General features: G+C 41.9%; 1 protein-coding gene across 6 annotated transcripts in view; it reads left to right on the plus strand.

The window, feature by feature from the left end:
• Positions 1–21,964, plus strand: part of ATXN7 (ataxin 7) — a 137,407-nt gene that overhangs the window by 87,737 nt on the left and 27,706 nt on the right. Inside the window, exon 1 of one of the 6 annotated variants that reach the window (XM_032324330.1) lies at positions 14,551–16,040. The exons of the other annotated variants lie outside the window; for them this stretch is intronic. Coding sequence (XP_032180221.1) covers positions 15,977–16,040 — 64 coding nt within the window. The 5' untranslated portion in view covers positions 14,551–15,976. Of the gene's footprint in view, positions 1–14,550; positions 16,041–21,964 lie in introns of those variants that run through there. 6 annotated transcript variants of the gene reach the window in all.

Here is a 21,964-nt window from a genome sequence, read left to right on the forward strand (position 1 = left end):
CTTTTGAAATATTGAGTCAGCATAGTGAAAGGTTTATTTCCTTCCAGACCTCATGGTTGTGAATTTAGTGGTTGGTAAAATTATATATACACAGTGTGGATACATGTCTTCTTGACTTTGAAACTTCCAAGTTCAGTAGTTCTAAATCCAGCTTGACATCATGTTCAGTTTGTGAATGAGATGAAACTATCACATCTTTTCCATTAAAATGCACATGTACTTAGAAATGAAGCAGTGTGTCTTTGGAGATTTCATGAACCCCTGAGCCATCCCTGGGCTTCTAGGCTCTAGGCCTGCTGTCTGGGTGTTTGATCATGGAAGAATCCAAATAAGATGGTTTTGCTTTGTCATAATGGCACCTAAAGACATCGTCTTATACCCAGTTGGGTTCAGTAATAGCTCAGAAGTATTTGAGGGCACACCTTATTTCAGGCATGGGGATGTGTAGAGTATGATCCACATTTACCTCCTTGCAGTTTACAACCTAGCTTAAGAGACAGGCAGAACTAACTAGACATACTTTCTAAACAACTGTGAGTTGTTTCCTCATTGTCCTCGTTACTACAGATGCAAGCTTGAGACAGAATAACAACGGGATCCTTCTATAGATAGAGTGTTTAAGCAAAGCTTCTGAGGAGGTGACCCTGGTGATCTGAGCTGTAAGTGATCGAATGGAGCCACCCATGTGGCAATCTGGAATAAGTGCATTCTTACATGGAGGGAAGAGCTGGTGTACAGCTGACCGCTGTAGGTTGAGGGTAGTTAGTGGAGGGAAGTAGAGACTAGAGAGGTCTGCCCTTGTGGGCAGGGATCGGACCCTGATCATGCACAGCCTTGAAGGGCAGAGTAAGAAGCAGCTTGGAGGCATTGTATGGCTTATTCTATAAGAAAGTAAGTAACACAGGTCCACCTCACTGGTGAATTTGCAGAGAATAAATTGTAGGAGAAGGGTAGAAGCTGGGAGGAGTTCAAGGTGCAAGACGTGGTAACAGACTAAGGCTAAGGTGGGACCCTAGAGTTGAGGAGACAGCATGGCTTTGAGATTCATTTTAAGGCTAAAACTTAAAAAGGCTTGTTGTTGGGACAACAGTTGTTTTAAGAGGCATGCGGTCATATCAACATCCCACCATGTTTTCCCTTAGGAATTGATTTTTTTCCCTTAGTAACCACAAAAAGGTTTTCTGAGTGTCTGATTCTGAGTGAAGCTCTGGGTAGGCTCTAAAGTGAGAACAAAGGTGAGTAAGATACTATCTTCCTGATAAAGAGTCATAGAGGTTAGTATTGGAAAAGGCAGTTAATCAATTGCCAAGTATTTTGAAGTTCAGGATTTTGAAGCCAAACTAGACTGGATTTAAATTTAAACTGGCAAGAACCATAAGTTGTTCATTTGCCCTGAGCAAGTTTCCCAACCTCAGCTTCCTTTGTTACAATGTCAGAATAGTAATAGCAGCCTCATAGGTTCTCAGTGACCATAAATGAAACAACATGGTAAAGCTCCTCATACAATGCCTGACACATAATAGGGATGAGGGAGAGAGAAAAGTACAACTGTGGATACAGGCAGGTTTGTGTTTAATGTCAAAAAACAGTCCAAGGCCTTAAGAACAAGGAGGAACACAAATTGCTTTTCGATGAAAAGGCTTCTTGGAGAAAATTGCCTTCAGGTTAGGTGATTCTGAAGAGTAGAATGGATTTGTTGTCCCATATGCAGATGTTTTCCTTCAGTTTTTAGGTATGTAACATATGTCCATTGTAGAAGATACAGAAAAGACTTAATTTATTAATTATTTTTATTAACATATAATGTATTATTTGCAAAAGGGGTACAGGTCTGTGGATCATCAGGCTTACACACTTCACAGCACTTACCATAGCACGTACCCTCCCCAATGTCCATAACCCAACCACCCTATCCCTACCCCCCACCCCCCAGCAATCCTCAGTTTTGTGAGATTAAGAGTCTCTTATGGTTTGTCTCCCTCCTGGTCCCATCTTGTTTCATTTTTTCCTTCCCTGCCCCCCCAAACCCCTACTCTGCCTTCCAAATTCCTCACATCAGGGAGATCATATGATAATTGACTTATTTCGCTCAGCATAATACCGTCTAGTTCCATCCACGTCATTGCAAATGGCGAGATCTCATTTCTTTTGATGGCTGCATAGTATTCCTGTGTGTGTGTGTGTGTGTGCGCGCGCGCACATCTTTTTTATCCATTCATCTGTTGATGGACTTTTAGGTTCTTTCCATAGTTTGGCTGTTGTGGACATTGCTACTATAAACATTCAGGTGCACGTGCCCCTTTGAATCACTACATTTGTATCTTTAGGGTAAATACCCAGTAGTGTGATTGCTGGGTTGTAGGGTAGCTCTGTTTTCAACTTTTAAGGAACCTCCATGCTGTTTTCCAGAGTGGCTGCACCAGCTTGCATTCCCACAAACAGTGTAGGAGGGTTCCCCTTTCTCTGCATCCTCTCCAACGTCTGTCGTTTCCTGACTGGTTAATTTTATCCATCTGACTGGTGTGAAGTGGTATCTTATTGTGGTTTTGATTTGTATTTCCCTGATGCCGAGTGATGTCGAGCATTTTTTAATGCGTCTCTTGGCCATCTGGATGTCCAGAAAAGACTTTTAAAAAATCACTTCTAATCCCCTAAAACAGGAAGTGTTTTGATGGGGATAGATAGGGCTATCATGTATAACTTCACAATTGGTGTGCTGAACAGCCACATTTAGTGGTCTTAGGTTGACAGTAGCAATGATGTGAGCAAGCGCAGAGGCAGGGAATCCCCCGCTGTCTGGGACGGACTGAATGAGTCCTCATTGGCCGGGACTGATGTTCCCACACGTGGATGAGCGAGGTGCAGAGACAGGCTGGGACTAGCTGTCAGAGCCTCAGTGCCCATTAGACCCCCTGGCCTTGATGTGTCATTGGGGAAGTGCTTCAGGTTTCTTAGCCCCAGAGTGATGACTTAGTGGTCCTCCAGAGAGGATTGGTGGGTGACAGAGTGGAGCAAAAGGGAGCAAAAGGCAATTGGCAGTGTGAATCCCGAAGCTGCAGCTTGGGGCAAGGCTCACTGACTTGCTCACGGACTCACTCAACAGGACTTCACAAGCACAAAGGGCCCTTTTGGTCCCCTCTTCGAAGCACTTCAACCCAGTTGTTCTAGCACCTTATGGTGATGATTTTCTTTCTCTCATTCTCTCTTTAAGAATGTCTGTATTGGGGGCAGCAGTGAGGGAGTCCCATAAAAATCACATTTTTACTCCTTTTCTGTACCAGTACCTAGTCCACTCAGTATTTTCTGATAAGATACTTGTAGAAGGAGAAACAAATGGTGGTCACTTCAGACATGTAAATGAGAAGATGTGAATGCAAGATTCACATACTCCCATACCTTCTGTGGCTACGCAGGGGCTTGGATGGGACTGATAAAGCCGTTGGGTGTGTGTGTGGTTGCACGGGAGAGCTTGGTCCCTCTGGTTGCAAGGGAAATATTGAAGCTGTAAGAGAGAAGAGTTCCTAGCAGGAAGGTGGGGCCCACGTGTTCTGAGAGAGGTTTTTGGCTGGGAGATGTTGAAGGACTTCCCTCTGTGAGGCAGCACCAAGGAGAAGGCTGATGGCAAACAAACAGGAGGTTAGGACATTTGAAGATGGGGGGGGTTGAGTGCAACTGCACGAAGTGGAGGGGGGCACCATGTGATGACCCTGGAGAGATTTGGGACCAACTCACCACTCACCTGGAGGGAAGGAGGGGTGGGCAGGGTCTCCAGTACCAAGAAGTGTTCCCAGTGCTGCCGGTGTCTCTTCTATCCTTGGGGATAGGGGTTATAATAGGAAAAGTTTTTTGGGGGGAACCCATGTGTTTTTTTGTTGTAATTCCCAAAGGCCCATTCTTACATGTTAACACCAAAAACAGTTTTCAAATTCAAAATCCTTCCCAGTGGCCGTTATAGTCTGTTTATTAGGTATTCGGAAGAATCCGTACCTGCCGATGGAGGGATTTTCTTTTTTTATCCTTGCACGAAATTGGTGAAAATGTGTGGGCAGTCTTCTGTGAATTAATGTATTACTGATAATCATCTGTGATTTTATGAACAACTGAGCAGTTGTTATAAATTCCAACAGGCAGCTCCTTTAAAACCACTGCTGCTAGGGCAGAGAAGGAAGCCACAATAGCAACAAGGCTTATAAATTGGTTTGTGTTGGTGATAATGTTATTGTGAATTGGTAAGCAACTTATTACCAAGAGTAGTAAGAGATAATATTTTTTTGCTAGCCAAACTACCTTTTTGGGAGCTAACGATTACCCAGGATTTCCATATGAGTGATGATGTGGATTGATGGTAGTGTCATTGTGGCATTCCCAGTTTCTCATAGACCTGTTTGCTTTCATAATATAAACTTCTTTTTTTTTTTTTTCTTGGAAACTGCATAGTAATATCGTATTTTCTTGATGTTTTAATGTTTTGAAGTAGTCCAGGATACTTCATATTTTCCTTTAGTTACTCAGTATTTTTGAGAGCAAGATGTTCCTAACTGTTAATTTCAGATTTAAAAGTATAATTTGAATCATTGGATCCCAAACCTCCTGTGCATCTAAATCAGAGAGGAGCTTTCTAAATGGGCAGCTTCTCAAGGACCATTCCGACCGCCTAGATGGGAATCTGTGGGATAGGACCTAGCAATCTGTATTCCCAACCACTCTGGAGACCGAGTCCAAACCTCAGGCTGACCGGGGTGCACTGTGACCCCAGCACATCCCTCCACTCTGTCAGGGTTGTTGCTCTGCAGTCCCGGGGCCTGGCACGGTGAGTGACATAGATTGGCACTCAGAAATTTGTTGAGTCTAGCAAGGATGGCACGAAAGGAGGCCCTTGTTTTTTTTTTAAACTGATTTTTAACTTTTTTTTATTACATGCTGGAAATGTCCTGTTAATTGCCTCTAAATCTTTGAGTACAGAGGAGGGCTGAGACGGTGACATTCGTTCCATAGGGCCAGAAGTATCCTCCTTTTGAGGTTGTTTACCACAGTGGGAATCTCAGTTAGTAACACATGTGTTGGTCCTAAACTGGCTACTGAATAGCATAAAATGTGTAGTCCTGTTTCTGTACACTGGCTGTGGATCTGAACAGGTTGGATTGGCTGACGATTTGTGGGGTGCCTTTGGGGTTCTGTTTTGTAAGAGTTTCCCAAGTGATTCTGACACGCTGCGTGCATGTGCTTGCTGCTGTTTGCTCTGTGCTTCTCTTTGAGTTTGTGTTTGAAAAATACCTTAATTCCTCTCAACCTGTCTTTGTGCAGACATGAGGTGATCTTACCTCGGTGGGCTAAGTGAATGCTGTTGATGTAGCTCGGACAGGTGCCGTAGTTAGAACCACTAAGAAATGGAGACCCTGCTTGAATGTCTGCTGCTAAAGTAGTTTGCCCCAGGTTAGTTAAGTTGACCCATTTGTTCACCTTTTGGCTCAGCCCCGAGTCCCTGAGCAAGGCCTTGTAGTCACATGTGCCTGTGCTACCTTTCCCGGTTTTAATCAGTTGGGTTCTTTACTTATGATTTGCTTACATAATTCCACTTAATATTTTTCTTTATATCATACCACTTCTATTTAAATAAATCCTTTGCAAAGAAAACCTTACCAGAATCATCATCAGGAAGACTGGTGTTGTTTGCCATAGATGCTAAGTATAAAAATAAATAAAGTGAGGAGGTGATTAAATTTCCTTGTTGATGTTCTTGCCGGTGCTAGCTCTGAACCCCGAGGCCTGCTCCCTTTGTGGAAGAGGAGACTAGCACGTTTTAGGCAAGTGTTATCCACCCAGTAATGTGATGTTTGTTATCAGAAGAATTGAAAGAGATTTGGAAAAGGAGTAAGTTATCACTTGAGATTTAATGTTATTAATGATGGGAAGTGAAACCTACTCTGTGTTTTGGGAAACACCAGCTCCAGCTCTTGGATTTGGTTTCCTCTCCTGTTGAAGGAGCTGTCCGCTGAGGCCAGCCCTAACCCTAGGAAGTCGTCATGCCTAGGAAGCCGATTCTCAAGTCACATTTTGATCTGCAGAAGAATCACAGAGAACGAATACCCTTGGTCTTTTATCAGTTGGTATTATGTATTGATTATGTGCTGAGCCCCTGCCAGTCACCAGGAGCGGTGTGTGAGTCTGGTCCTCATTGTAAAACACATTTCCTCTCTCAGATCTTTGTTCATAGATGGGGGTGGGGGTGAGGGAATATTACAAGTCTGGCTTTTTCTTAACTTTGTGAAAGTAGCATTAGCAGAAATACTGCTGTGATCTTACAGCTTTCTCTACTTGCAGATACTGCGATCCTGCAAAATTAACAGCCGCACACATTCCGTGAAGTGCACTGAGGTGGCTTGGGTTCTTTTAGATGGCAGCATAAATTATATTTTTCAGAAATGTAATTTTCATCAGAAAATGAGTAAATAGAAAGTACTCATACTTGTTTGAGCTAATTAAATTGGTTTCAAAGAATGTTAGTGTATGAGCAGAATGAGTCTTAATCTGTGAGAGCCGATGGGCTGATTGCCATTGTTGACAGCATTTCATATAGTTGTGACCGGTGATTGCTATCCTTTGATTGAATTAATCTGCATCACAAAGCAGAGGTTTTGCTGTTTAATAAAAAACACCTTTCCCCTTTTGCCATCTGGTTGAAAGTAACAATTTCAGGTAATTTGAATGAGTTATTTTATTTCACTATTAAGTAACTTTATTTTTGGATAAAGAAAAAAAATGTTTCTCTCTTCTGTCCAGTGTGCTGGCTAAATTTGGCCACTGCATTTTCATAATCTGGGCCTTTTACTACTTTGAAACTTTTAGTGATAGTTAATCTTTTCAGGATTTCCATTCTTTTAAAAGTCCACAGACTAATGATGATTTTTTAAATAGTATTTGGTGATTCACAAAGCATTGTTGTATGTATTGTCTCATTTCCTGCTCTTATCCGAGTGGATAGTTCTATTCCCAGTTTACAAATAAAACTCCCCTAAATTAAATTTCTTTCATATGGATAAAACGTACCAGGCCAGGTTTTCTGGCGGCTCATATCCATTTCTCTTGCATGTAATAAGGATGTATAGAGTTAAAAGAAAATCTAGGGAAGATGTAATGAATTCCACATGTCACAAAACTATCATTAGTGACAGATGTCCAAGCTCAGGTAGAACTTTAAAGTTGGCGTAGAGTAGCTGGGTCAGCATTGTAAACCCATTACCTCAGAGAGAACATTCAGTAATTTGAAGACGTAATGGTAGTAGGTAATTGATTTAGCATAGTTGTTGGATTTCTCTTCAGCCTGTTCTCCTACTCTGTTTAACCCTAAATACTTGTAGTCCAAAGCCAAGCTCCTCCTCTTTTTGTTTAAGCCCCATAACATTCTGTAGCTTCTTTAGAGAATTGGTTGGCATATTTATTCCTTCAGTCAGTATAAAGATTGAAACTTGTTGCAGAGCCAAACATAATTAACTCTTTTGCTTCTGAGACATACGCCAGGTCTTTCTCCAGCTGTCAGGGCTGAGTCAGGGAAGGGAGCTAACCGTAGCAGACACATCAAAACGGGAATGAGATCAAGGCGGACGTTCAGTTTAACTCTCAGTGGAAATCTGAAATTGACCATTTGACCTAAACTTCTTGTCATCACAAGTAGCGTGATACAAAATAAATGCAGTGAATTCAGCTTTCTTTGTCACAAGCCAAACAGGGCTAATTAATTTTCTTGTGTGACTTTAGTAGTATCAAGTAAAGAACCACTTTGTCCCTAGCTAATAGAATTTTACCTTTTTTCCTTGGTTATGTAATAAGCAGTGTCTTTACGTGGTGTTATTTATGCCATTAATGGGAGCCACATTTAAATTTGTAGTTCTAAAATGTATTAATTTTTCCTCTTTATGAATCTCTGCCTTTATTAATGTGCCTTTCCAATTGCTTAAAAAAATAAATAAATTGGCCGTGATGTTATTCATGCATTTAACAAATATTTATTGAGTACCCCCTGTCGGCTCTAGGCATTGCTCCCACTGAACTACAGAAACAGTGTCTCCCATGCAGCTTATATTCTAGTTAGGGAGGGTGGAGACAGAAATCAAGTAAAATAAGATTACTTCAAGTAGTGATAAAGGCTAAGAATAATGTGCGAGAGAATGACCACCAGAGCAGGATTCTCTAGGTAAGGCTAGTCAGAGAAAGCTCCTCTAAGGTGTTGATTTTGAAGCTCATTGAAAAAAAAAAGAGCTAGCCATGTGAGGATGTGGAAGACCAGTGTTGGACACAGAGAAAATAGCAGGTACAGAGACTCTGGGGTGGAAATGCACATGGCAGAAAGGCCAGTGAGGAGGCAGAGAAACATTGTGTAAGGATGTGAGGGGTCTGAGTTAAGGTTCAGAAAAGGGAGGACTGGGGCCCCGTGGTCCAGGGCCCCGTACGCCACCAAAGGATCAGGATTGGACAGTGCAGGTGATTCAAAGTCGCTGGAGGGTTTTGAGCAGGGGAGTGTCCTGATCTGATGGATGGTTGCTCTGTGGAACATAGGGGTAAGAGCAGAATCAGGGAGGCCGGTTGGTGGGCTGTTTTGCTCTAGTCCAGTTGAGGGCTGAATCAGGAGAAAAGGCTGAGATTGAGATTGTGGCAGAGGCTGCCGAAGCTGAGGGTTATGGCCAGCATTGCAGGCTGCATGGAAGTGGAAAGCCACCAGGGCCTGCTGATGTATGGGGGATTAGCAGTATGGGGAAAGAAGGGACAAGGAATGACTCATGGGGTTTTTGGCTCAAGCAGCCGGAGGAATTTACCTAGTTTATGGATTCAGAGGAGTTGTTCTTCCAGCTTGTGTGGAGCCTTTTATTTTTTTTTCTTCTTCTTTTTCTTCTTGTAAATGAGGCGTACTGACTGGGAAGAAAAGCCTTGATGTGTTATATTCAGTCGTTAGGCATTTTCTAAATATTGTAGGGGTTGAAAATAGTGCAATAATGCAAACTTTGGGGTCATTTATTCTTTTTACTTTGTTGTTGTTGTTTTATGGAACAGTAGATGCCGGGACACAAAAGAGGATGTGCGTGCTCTCCCGGGACTCCTGAGCTTCTCATTCAGCTAACAGAAACACACCAAGTCAAAAGCAAAAACACAGGCATTTTGATTTTTTTTCATTGTTAACATGGTAATATTCATTGTAAAAGAAAAATAAATATGAAAGAAGAGGAGAAATATAAAATCAGAATTAATAAATCTCCTCCATGTTACTTCTCAGGGCTGCAGTTTGGCACATACCCTTGGAAGGTTTCTAGACGCGGCACATAGACCTGTTTGGCTGCATGTTTCTTGTTCCCTCATACACGTTAACATGGGATGTGTTATAAATTTACTTTTTTTTTAACTTATTTTTTCATGTGAATTCACACTACGCCACTTCTTTTTAAAGATCATTCCACTTCATTAGTGTCTTTAAGTTAATTTCACTGGGCCTCTGTTCGCAGACATGTATTTTCTCAGTGTCGCATTATGTCAGGCAGTGCTTTAAATAACACTCTTCTTTGGGAATGTCTGTCATTTATATCAGTGTATTGATTCTCCCCATGGAGGCTGGTCAGGGCTGCAATTTAATGAACTACTTCAGCAGTTCTGATTTGCGTCACCAGGATAAGACAGTGAAAATGTGGGTTTCTAGCAGCATTAATCAATCAGGAAATGAATACTGTTTATTCACCAGTGGTTTTTTTGACCTGTCTACTATATATAGAAATCATCAGGATGGCTGTGCTTCAGATTTTAAAGGAGTTATTTCAGTATATAAAACTGCATTTTAGTGATATTTGCCAAAAGGTGTTTTTCCTGAGTCACTTCACAAGACTAATGTGTGTGTTTACTGGTTACGATACACAGACACCTGCTATTTCAACCCTGTTCAGCTGTGGTCTTACATATGACCAGAAGAGGGAGTTTTTATTGCTTCTTTATACTGTAACACCTACTACCTGGCTAGAATAGTTCCTGCCATGCATACGCTAGTCCAAGTCCATAAAACAAACTAGTTTGGGGCAAGGGAGTAGTGGCTTAATTTAGCTCTTGGCTTTCTCATTTCACATTGTGTATACACACATATACACATTGTGTATACAGAAATCCCAGTCTTTAGGTTTACGTCTACGTTTTGTTATTGATACAACAGTTGTCAGATTGAACGTCAAAGAAATTTTGTACCTTTTCCTCTTGTGTTTTTGAAAGTTAAAAAAGGGGGGGGGGCGGGGGAGATCAGGGAAAGTAATTATCTCAGTTTTGAAACTTAAAATACAAGCAGTAAGCCCCTGATCACACATGATCGAGTTTCTGATCTGTAGTCTTCTAGGGTCAGAAATAAACTCTGGAATAAAATTTGTTTATTGCTTTATATTCTTGATATTTTCAAAAGATTATTAGAATTTCTAATATTGAAGCTTTGGGATGATCTTTAGAATGTTAAAATACTGTTTTGCCAGAGTAGCTAATAGGCCTGTTTTCTCCATGTGTTCAGTTGTGCTACTTGATTCTCAGTCAGCTTAGCCAAACAAATGAAATGGGAACCCTAATCAGGATATGCTTGTTTGATGTAACACCAGAATGTAGTGCTGTCTAAATTCTTCTTCAGCTCCTTTCACAGTGCATTTTTTTAGTACAGAAATTGGTTAAATTAGTTTCTTTATGGATTTTTTTGAATGATGCATGAATATATCAAATATATAAACATCATATTTTTATATAGATACACAAATGTGATAATCGCAAATACACTATTTTCAATTCAGCCTACTTTTTTTCTTATCTTGTTGGCTCTTTCTCCCTACTCGCTCTTTCCAACTGTAACAGTCTTCTCTTTCTGCAAACCATCTATGTAACTTGGTACAGTATTAGTACATAACTTAGTATACATCTAAATTTTTTCTAATGCTAATAAATCTATATGAATACATATAATCCTATGTTTTATTAGTAGGGACTTTTGGTCATAGTTTTCTGAAAAATGGATTCTAATATGCACACTTCTGCTGCTTTTCTACTCAACAGTACCACATGGGAATTCATTCACAGGCCAGGATAATGCTAATCCCCTCTTTTTACTGGCTGCTTACTATGCTAAGGTGTGGCTGGGTAGTAGCTTCCTCCTCGAAGCCCTCTGTCTGTGGACATAAACCTATTTCCTGCTTTTTGCCTCCAGGAACAAAGCAACAGTAACCCGCCTGCCACATATGTCCTTAACTACTGGTGGCTTTGTTTCTATTAGAGTCTCAGGAAGGGCTTCCTGGGTCAGAAAGGATATTGATAGGCATTGTTAATAGCTATTACTAAATTGTTTTCCACAAAGGCTGCAGTACTTTATATTTACTAGGCATATATGAAAGTGTCACCATCAGGAGTAGTTGTTTTATTTATCTTTCTGAAATTCAGTTTCTTTTGCTAAAGCGTCTTAAAGTGTTTTACACACACACACACACACACACGATTGATTGTAATTCGACTTTGAACCAAGTTTCTGAAACAAGCACAAACTTTTTTACTACCAGTGTTAGCACATATCTTCTGAATTTGAGTAATATGGAATAATATGAGGCAAAGAGATCTTTCAAAACGAGCAATGATTAAAAAAAAAAAAAACTCATTTAAGTAATTACAGGCAATTTTCCTGGCATCTGTGGGAAATTTCTGTTCATCGTCCTTGGAATTTACCTTAGGAGAGAAAACTAGGTCTGCTCGGCTGGGATTCCTCTCTGTCAAATGTGTAGGCTCCTAGAAAATAACAGTTTTGGGTGAATTTAATTGCAGGAACAAGGATTTAATCTGTTGTCAGACGTTTTATTCTGATCTCATTATCCCACTTGCATTTGGTGTGATCAGTCACCTTTTAACAGTGTTCACTTTGTGTATCAAATACTGAATGACTGGACTGAGGTCATACTGTGGTTTACAAAGCCTCTGTAAATCAGGCCATGAGGTTATACTTACTTTATTTGCCTGCCTTTGAACAATCGGAACAATTGAACAGAGATACACACATGAAGTGTGGCTGAGTCCTGAAAAGCCATCCACCAGAAGATCAGAGGATGCCAGCCCGAGGAAGGCTGTTGCATGGTACTGGACCCCAAGGTGAATTACCCCCATTCCAGCTTCATCTTCCACCTCTCCTAATCCGGCGTGAGTACCTAACGAGCCCCGGATAATAACATCGCACCGTTTCTTGGTGAAGCTAATCTGATTCTGGATAGCAGGCTTCCAGGCCCACAGCTGAATGAATCGTTTGGTATTTCCAAGTTTGAAAATACTTTCTCCCCCTTTCAAGTGTTCCTTGGCAGCAGGTGAGGAATGTTAAAGCTCCTGTAAGTGCCAATTAAGGCCAATTATAACTTGCCCGGCCTGCTGAGACACTGAAGTAGAGTCACTGGAGACTTGCGCTTCTGTAAGCTGGAGAACGGGCTACCACCAGTGACCGCAACACAGCCTTTCCCCACTGCCTGCAGCCTGCTGGGGCCTACTGAACACCACATGACACCTGCCCGCCGCTCTGAGATTTGACTTAGGAAATTCCAAACTGTGTTGGGGACGTCCCTTATTTCGGTAGCAGGAACCTCTTTTTCCTCTTCCCTCTCCCTTTGCAATGATGCCCGCCGTCTAATTTCTCCCTGGTTCCGCTCCTATGAGCTAACCTGTATGGAGCACAGAAGCGGTGCCAGGCTCTGCATGACGGGCATGACCTCCTTCCTTCTCACCGCAGCCCCACGGGAGAGGCCATCCTAGCACTTCCTAGGACACAGACCCTGCGAGATGCGAGGCTCTTGGCTGAGGCCACACGACTGCAAGTGAGGAGACTGAGGGCCGGTTGCCCCTCAGCCGAAGCCTTGAGGCGCTGCCCTTCCTGGCTCCTGCTGGTGTGCTCATTTGCTGGGAGCAGGCCCATTCACAGAAGAATTTTGTCAGTTCAGGACTCCCTTTGTGCATCAGCATAAAATTGATGAACACAAACCATCCACGACACAGGCGATACCTAGAATTTTTGGTCTGTGAGGCATGAGTGTTTCTCTGTTAAAATTGTATTTTAGTCTTCAGTCTTTTTTTAGGCTGTAGTCTTTGAATTTTTTTTCCATAGGAAAAATGAAATATGACCATGTCCTCAGACCTAGACACTTAAATATGAGCCATCGTTGGGAAATTTAGTATCAAAATAAACTTTATTTGGGTAGGCTATCGGGAGCTGGTTTGTAGAAAATAGAGTAAGAATGCTGTCCAAGCAGAACAAAGAGGTATTTAAGTATTTGCTTTAACATTTTACTTGGGGCATTCAGAGAGGAGAATGTGTGTGTGTTTAAAAATTTGATCTAAAGCTTTATGCCCTTTTTTTGTATATTTATATATACTTTTATTGTACAGAATTATATTTTCCTGGCTTACGCTATCATTCATCCCTTTTTGGATATAGATCTTAAAGGCTCAGTGGGTTAGGCCACTGCCTTCAGCTCAGGTTGTGATCTCAGGGCCCTGGGATCGAGGCCTGTGTCGGGCTCTCTGCTCGGCAGGGAGCCTGCTTCCTCCTCTCTCTCTGCCTGCCTCTCTGCCTGCTTGTGATCTCTCTCTGTCAAATAAATAAATAAAATCTTTAAAAAAAAAAAAGTTTGAATTGTTTCTGTCTTGTTTGCAGTTAACCCTTGACCTTGAACAACATGGATTTGAGTTGTGCAGATTTTATCCATTTATCCATGGTTTTTACAGTAAATATAGTATATTACTATAAATGTATTTTCTTATTTTTTTTTAAGATTTTATTTATTTATTTGACAGAGATTATAAGTAGGCAGAGAGGCAGGCAGAGAGAGAGGAGGAAGCAGACTCCCTGCTGAGTGAGCAGAGTGCCCAATGTGGGACTCGATCCCGGACCCTGGAATCATGACCTGAGCCGAAGACAGAGGCTTTAACCCACTGAGCCACCCAGGTGCCCCTCCTTATAATTTTCTTAACATTTTCTTTTCCCATTACAGTATGTAATGTGTATGACATAGAGAATATGTGTTAGCTCTATGTTAACAGTAAGGCTTCCCATCGGTATAGGAGCTTTTCATAGTTAAATTTTGGGGGAGTCAAAAGTTAGATGGATTTTTAACTGTGGGGTATGGGAGGTCAGCTCCCCTAACCCCCACATTGTTCAAGGGTCATCTATTTGTGAAATTAAACATAGATATGTATTTGTAGCAATTGAGAATGTTTGCTGAAATTCACCCTGGTTTTCATCAGAATTACAGATAAGATTTGGTTCTCAGACCTCATGGATCAGTTGGGGTTTGTAAGGATTTTTTTCCCGCTTTGCCCTACCGCCATTTACAAAAGGGAACATTAGAAAGGCAAGCATTTGTGCTGGGAGAACAGCGAGGACTCTGGGGTCTGGCCTGACAGGTGCAGTGATGTGGAACTGAGGCTTAGTCTGAGAAAGGGCCTCTTATCTCAGTTGTGCCCTGTGGACGATGACATCAAGGAGACTCCTCAGCTGCCCCTTAGGGAGGGCGGGTGGGTATAGGGAACAATGCTAAGACCTGTTGCAATCAGGTAGGATAGCAATGGAATTTTTTCTTCTAGCGTAAGAAGACCTCTGGCAATTTAACCTAAACTTCTTATTTTTGCTAAGCTTTTGGAAGATTTTTCTCATCCTGGGCTTCTGAGACCTGCTGATGCCCCTTACCTGGTGTTCTGGCATCTTTTAAGGACCACCATAGTTTCGCATTGTTTGAATGGGACTATAAGAAGTCTGGGGGGAAGAAAGTAGGTTTCAGAAAACCCTCTGGATCTTAATATTGCTGCCTTGGTTGGGACCTGCATGCTTGCCGTGAAAATAAAGCAGTATGGCTACTGTTCTTTTGTTTTAGAGTAAATTTAGAATTTGTGTCTGGTCTAATAGAAACCATTTCCTACGCCTCATGACTCCCACCCCTTCCAGGCCAAATCTTTTCCACACATGTAATTCATGACTTCTTGCCAAATATTCTCTATGGGGTGATGGGATTCTGTAGAGGAATTTCTCCCCTCCTTTTGACATTTAAAAGTGTTCATTCTCAACTATCAGGCATCCGAGTCTATTTATGTATGCAGCCTTTATCATCATAAAACTCTGATTGGTTGGCCATTTTTTTCCATGTCTATTTGACAGTAAGATTTGGGGATTGAGGAAAGCGGGGTAGCTTTGTGGGGAATATAATAGGTTTGAGATAGGGAAACAGACCAGGAAGACAGTGTTTATAAAGAGCCACCGGGGAGAGAAGTTTTTGGATTAAAGGTATAAAAAGTGTGTTAGTCAGTCATGTAATGATTGAACACCAAACTCCAGGCAATAAGATGTATATTCTTCTGAAATTAGATGTATTTTACAAAAATGCACAGAAAATTGGTTAAGATTTTTGTTACTAGATTGAGGAAGGAAAAGTAAGCTTCAGTATGACAACTTTTAATTATTTTAAGTATAGTTCATGGGGAACTAAAATGTTGAGAGAGGCTGCTGATTTTTATAGAGATGTATTAACTTTAAAACTTCTAGGTCTATGGAGGCTTAAAATGTAGGCTGCATAAAGAATCATCTAAGTTTTCTAATGTACCTGGTAGCAGCGGCATGCATTTCAAGGTATTCAGAAAAATGAGAATGTGAGAAAATTCACAGTTTAGCAGGTTAAATTCGTAAGTTCCATCTTGCACAGTTTGGGCCACTTGCCTTTCAAATAGAAGGATTGATTTACACCAGCCAGGACGTCTTGTATGACCATATTAGATGAAATTAGACTCCACCCCTTGTTTTCTGTTGATCTGCCAGGACCTTTGTAATTCAAGTGCTTTTACAGTAGTAGCAAATGTTACATAAGACCAAACATGGAGCATATTTGGAGTTGGTGGGCAGACCCAAGTCATGATGCAAGCTTGCAGTAGCAAGTGTGCAATGAAGCACAACCAGATTCTGTGAATGGAAGGTGACAAGAAGCCTCTCCAGAACAGCCCTTCCGCACGAGGGCTGAGAGCTCCACTGGGTAAGTTTTCTGAGGCAGTTTCCAGAGGCTGGGCTTGGCTCCGGGCCCAGTTGTGGATGAGCGTGAGGGAGGTGGGTTAGGTCTTTGCTAACGTTACATGGAAAAGAGTTCGTGCAGGCCTCTTTCCTCCTGGCGTTTGGCCTCCCCTGCCAGCAGGCCCTGAGCTGTACGTTGCTGGAGTGGTGGAGGGAGAGAGCTCTGCAGAGCTAGTGGAGCTGAGTGGGGGATCGCAGCAAGGGGGATTAGCTGCTGCAGGCCGTTCACGGGAGCCATTCTGAAATGTCATTTGAGTGGTCTGGACAAAGTTCAAACACAGACAGGAGTCTGGCTTGTTATTAACTCCAACAAAATGCTGAGGTTTGCACCAAACAGTTCCCGTATCTCAAAACAGGGAAAGCATTAGTTACGCGGCTCTCTAAAAATGGAGGAACGCTGTGACACGCTTTAACTGTTTGTTTTTTATCTCACTTGTGGTAAGTGAGGTTTTGTGACAGGCAGTTCATAGTGTTTCCTGTAGAATGTGTTTGAAAGCTGTTTTGTCAGATACTTCAGATCCACAGCAAAGTTTCAAACAGAACACTGTCAAGAGGAAGAACAACTTCAAAATATAAACAGTAGCCCTGGAAAGTCATTCAGTAACTTAAATTGAGTGTATAAAATTTTAATTACATACTGACTGCCAGAAAGAACGATTTTTTTCAGTTGTGTTATCAAGGTAGCCAGTGCAGTTCAGCTGATTCTGGCTGTGTTGGGAGTCTGTTCTCAAAGCAGCCCGGTCTTGTGCTTCCCTGGCTGAGCAGGGGGCGAGGTGACAGAGGAGTGCTTGACTTTTCCCTGGATTCACATTTCATGACTTCTTGCAGTAATGAGCTTGACCGTGTGATTTTTAATTGAGGTTGAAATTTAGCTACCAGTTTGAAGGGCTGTAAATATAGACAGATTTTAAACCTTTAATCAAATTCCTATTAATTCCCTAAATTTTTTTTTTTTTTAACTGTCCCTTGTCAGGCAGTTTCACTTTTGCTGTTCGTGGTTTCGTTTTTGAATATCGCTTTTGATGTTCATTAGTTGTTAGCTCCATCCTGAAGGTGGGACAGATATTGTTTCTCTTTACAAAAGAAAAAATGTGTGCTACAGATCCATTGAAAACATTGGCATTGTTAAGTAATGAATCACCCATTCCTTATTAACAGAGTGCTTAATGAAGAAGGCTTTGGAGGTTGTGCTCTGAGTTTGAGTTTTTTGTCATTCCCTGTTCACTGTTTGCTTCCCTTCCCCATCCAGAATCAAGTGAAATTAAAAGGATACAAAATTAGGGGGAAATAGCAATAAGGATGTGACTTAGACTCAGTATAGCTCTTGGTGGCAGATGGTGCTGTCATTCCGTTGCACTTTGGACCTGCTACTCCTTTTCAGCCTGGATAGACAGTGTTCCCTGTGGGCATTCCTGCACAGCAGTTTTCATTTTTAAAAAACAAACAAAAACAATGAAAAAGAGAACTTGAATTTTTAAAGTTTTACCAGGTTCCTTTAATTCTGTCTCTTCCTGTGTGTGTGTGTGTGTGTGTGTGTGTGTGTGTGTGTCTAAAATTTGGATTGGAGTGGCAAAGGCATACTTTTTTTTTTTAAATTCCCTTTTTACATTTTGTTGATAGCCTTGTATCTTTCATTTGGGATGTAGGCCCAAAATAGGACTACAGAGAAGTTTGGGTAAGGACTGAGTATGTTGATGATTGAACTGCATGTGGTATGTAACAAATTGGAAGACTAAACTTGGAATGATAAAGCACCGAGCTGTAGGATGCCTTGTTCCCTAACCAGTGAAGGATTAAATCAGACGTAGCTGGAGACTGGTTGATTTTTGATTTTGGCTCTTTTTTCTTCTCACGTGTTGATACCTGAGGAATGCAGATTTTTCAAGTCACTGATAACTGAGAGCGAGGGAGGGAGAGGGAGGACTGGATCTGGGGGCAGTGCTGTGCGTCTCTTGGGGAGATCATGTTTGTTCAGGCAGGGTGATGGCTTGCTGTACTCTGCCAGCATCTTTTGGGTAACACTGTGCTCCTTGAGTACAGCAGAGAGAAGTCCTTATGACTGTTAGCATCGTAGAAGTGTCAGCCAGCATGTCGTTCGTGGCGTGATAGCCTGTAGTCAGAAATGGTGGCAGCAGAAGTAGAGTTTGGTGGCTGTATTTTGCTCAAGGCAGCCTCAGCCTTTTCCCCCAAAGGTACTTTCACTGAAAACATCTGTGCATGCCTGTGTGAGATAATGATGATAACCTTCAGCACTGAGTCTGCATCTTGAACAGTCACAGAAGCATAGGAAGGGCCCCCGTCAGGAAGTGAACTGGTCATTCGGACCATTCACTGTTCCTTAAAACCAGCTGTTTTATGACAGTGATTATGAAGAAACGAAGTTGTACTCACAACCAAGGTGATCTCCTGTGCTAACCATTCAGGGCCTCCTCTTTCTCTCTCTTATTTCATCCCCTCTAATAAAGTACTTGAATTTTAAAATTCAAACATTTAAACAATGTTTGCAAAGAGCTACTAGTTGGGATGGCAGGGGAGGAGTACCCCCAGACACTCAGTTAAGGTTTTCATATTTCTCACACGCTTGAAAGCAAAGTACAGAAAGAACAGTCCCTCCCCATGGGAAGAATTCCTGGCAAGAGGATTATTTGAAGTTGCCATATTTCTGCTCCCTTCTTAGCAACATTATTTACAATCCATTCACGCCTGTCCCTTCCCCCACTGGAGTCGGAGTCGTTCTCCCTTGTAATCTGCCCTTTGTGATCTGTTCTCTTTCATGCAGCTAGCGTGAATGGGGGTGCTGCGAGTGCACACCCTGCCCGGAGACGGGGAAATGCCCAAGTACTTCAGTGGGCCTTTTATTTCCGTCATAAAGCACTGACTTGAAGAGCTTGATAATTTGATTATAGACCTTTGGTGAAAAGTTGTTTCAAGTGGCCCAAGTGCTGTAAATGACTCTCTTTTCTGCACTTTCCCCTTATGTTTTAATTTAAAAGCACCTCTGCATTAGGGGGAGGAGAAACGTGTTTGGCAAAAGTCGCAGTTGGAGACTAATTTGTTAGGGCAGCCAGTGTTGAAATCATCCTTTTCAATTAAATCTCTCTAGTGGAAATGATGCTGAGTGCTTTGTGGTAAAGACTTTTTCTTCTCCCTGTTTTTCAGTGCCATTTGTAACCCACCTAAGCATGCTTTCTGGAGGCTGCCTCCCAGCTCCAGTGTTGGCCGATCGTCCGTTGAGGCACTGCCTCTCAGAGGTCAACTCTGGATTCCCCAACCTGAGAGTTGAATATTCCAGGGATAGTCTCACAGATTGACTTGTTTTCTTTTTAGCATTGGACTACACCCGGCTCTCTCTGGAGTAGTCTAATTGAGTGTCTGGAGATCCTAAAGAAGTCAGATCAAAGAAAAAGCAGATTGAGAATTAAAGAGACTGTGAGGACAGGAAGTGGGGTAAGGCCGTGCTTGCTGGTCAGACACATGAGAGTGCAGTTAGACAAGAAGAAGAAAACTTACAGAGGAAAAGTTCATCATGAAAGTAGTGAGAAGACATTAAAAGCTTCATGTTCACATGCAATGATTTCATGTCCACGCTGTGAATTTAGATAGTATACCAAGTATTTTTTTTAATACTTATTAGGAAAAAAATAGATAACTGCTGTGTCAGACACAAAGCCCTGGTTTTACTGACAATGCTTAGGATAACGCTGAAATAACATATGTCTGGTCAGCCGCTGAATTTTGAAAAATAGAGTAAATAGACAATAATCTAGGTAATGTGTAGAAATGATGAAAGATCCAGAATGGAATTCAGCTTTGAATGACAAAAGTCTAGAGAAAACCCTGATGTGGAGCAAAGGAGATGTGCAAGGAAGATGCTCTGAGAGTTGAAAAATGTTTATGTAGTCTTGATTTATAGTTCCTTGATGCTGATTGACGTGACACCTCATGAGTCGTCTTTGGCTGTCTGAAAGTGAAGTATGACAGTTTGGGTTAATTGGGAGCTGGATGATAAGCACATTAGGGTTATTTTCCCACCTGGATGTTAAAATAAAAAACTTAATAAATTTTGTGATGGGCCTGCTTAATGAATGACTGGAAGTTTCCAAACTGCGCCTTTTGCTCTGTGCAGTTATTACTTGCTATGCCTGACCAAATGGTCATACATGTGCATTTAACATTTTATAGCCGTGTACAAGCTTGATTATTAAAATATCCTTGCTTTAAAAGGGATAGTTGTAGAGTATTAATGGGATGGGGCTGTCAGAGACCCCATGGAACCATACCGTGCTTGAAGTGTAGATTGGTATTTTTTCACAAGGCCTTTCTGTACAGAGTACACACTCTTTGTGACCTTATCTGACCAAATCTATCCAAAAGTGTCAGTTTCATTTAGAGAAAAATTTATGAGTTTTAGGAATCCTTTCTTCAATAATCGGCCTAAAATTTCCACCTTTGGATCTATAAAGCTGAATTTGAGACTTGATCTTCACTTTACTCCGTGCCATTCCCCTGCAGTTCTTCCTGAGTGACTCATTTCTGTCAAAAATGAGCCAACCTTTTATTGATAAAATAACTTCAGCTTGAATGAGCGTTCTTTTTGGTTAGTGTAAATTTACTCATTTTTAAGTAAATTTTAAAAGTTGTTCCTCTGAGCTTTTAGGAGAAGAGCTTAGTCTCTTCCTGGACTGACATACGTACTAGATACGTAGCCTACCCCTGTCCCACACCAGAGAAGGTAACTTACAGTGGGTTAGGTTTAGGAGTAAGTGATTTCTGCCTGCTTCGGTAATCAGCACACCTTTCTCACAGAAGTCTGTAACTGGCCTTAGCTGAATTGACAGGTGTCATTTGCCTTGGTGCCTGCTGACTTCCCGGTGCCGGTCCATGATCGTCCCTGTCTGCTCTATAACTCTCCATCGTTTAATCCCCAATAGCCCTGCAGGGTAGGCACAGCAGATGAAGAGGTTAACAAGGTAGGTGGAATCAGGTTATCGTCTAGCGTTACCTATATGGTCAGTGGCAGAGGCTTTGAACCCATCTGTCTCTTGATTCCGAAGTTCTTGCCCTTTCAGGGGATCTATAAAAAAGCGTTTTTTATTTTAATTTGGGTTCTCTTCAGGCTGGTTAGTTACTTAGCCCACATCAAGACTGTGCCCAACAGCCCTGAGCCTCAGCTGGAAAGGCCACCATGACCTCCAGAGACCAGAGAGTGACAAGAAGCATGCGTTGTATTGGTCCAGAGGGGGCCAGCTTAATCCTATAGAACAGGTATTTGCTGCCCCTCCTGATGGTTCTTATAGTAAAACAGAGTCATTTGGGAACTTTGTGAAATGTTTCTTTTCAGCCAGAAAGGCAGCTCTCCCTGATACTTTGTACCAGAATTCACTCTTCAGACTATCTCTGATGCTTTAAAATTCCCCTGAGCAAAAGAGAAAGCTGCACAGGCTGATGGGCATAGCTAATCTTTAGGATAGCAGCTTGCATAATGGAAAGGTAAAATCCAAAATACCTGGATTTCACTTAAACGGATTCTGGATCCTTATCCTGAATTCACTGAAATTCAGTCTTGACCTTGTGTTTAGCCTCTGCAGCCTTTTGTGCTGGCAGTTAGCCTGTTTTTCCTGAGCACCTGGGAAGACGGGCTTCCCACTATTATATGTCCCAACCCTCACCTTCGCCCCTCTCTTCTGCCTGCCTTCGGACCACGAATTATGGCTTGCTAATAACTCCAAGTCAGGGCACGTGGGTTATGGTGTGGTCCAGCCTGGATGCTAGAGTCAACCTGCTTGGGATTGTATCCCAACTCTGCGTCTTAACTAGCTGGGTGATGTTGGGCAACCGTCATGAGTCCTTTAAAGCCTTGGCTTCCTTATCTGGAAGTGGGGATCATAA

The sequence above is a fragment of the Mustela erminea genome, chromosome 1 (assembly GCF_009829155.1).
Source record: "Mustela erminea isolate mMusErm1 chromosome 1, mMusErm1.Pri, whole genome shotgun sequence".
NCBI classification, from domain to species: Eukaryota; Metazoa; Chordata; class Mammalia; order Carnivora; family Mustelidae; genus Mustela; species Mustela erminea.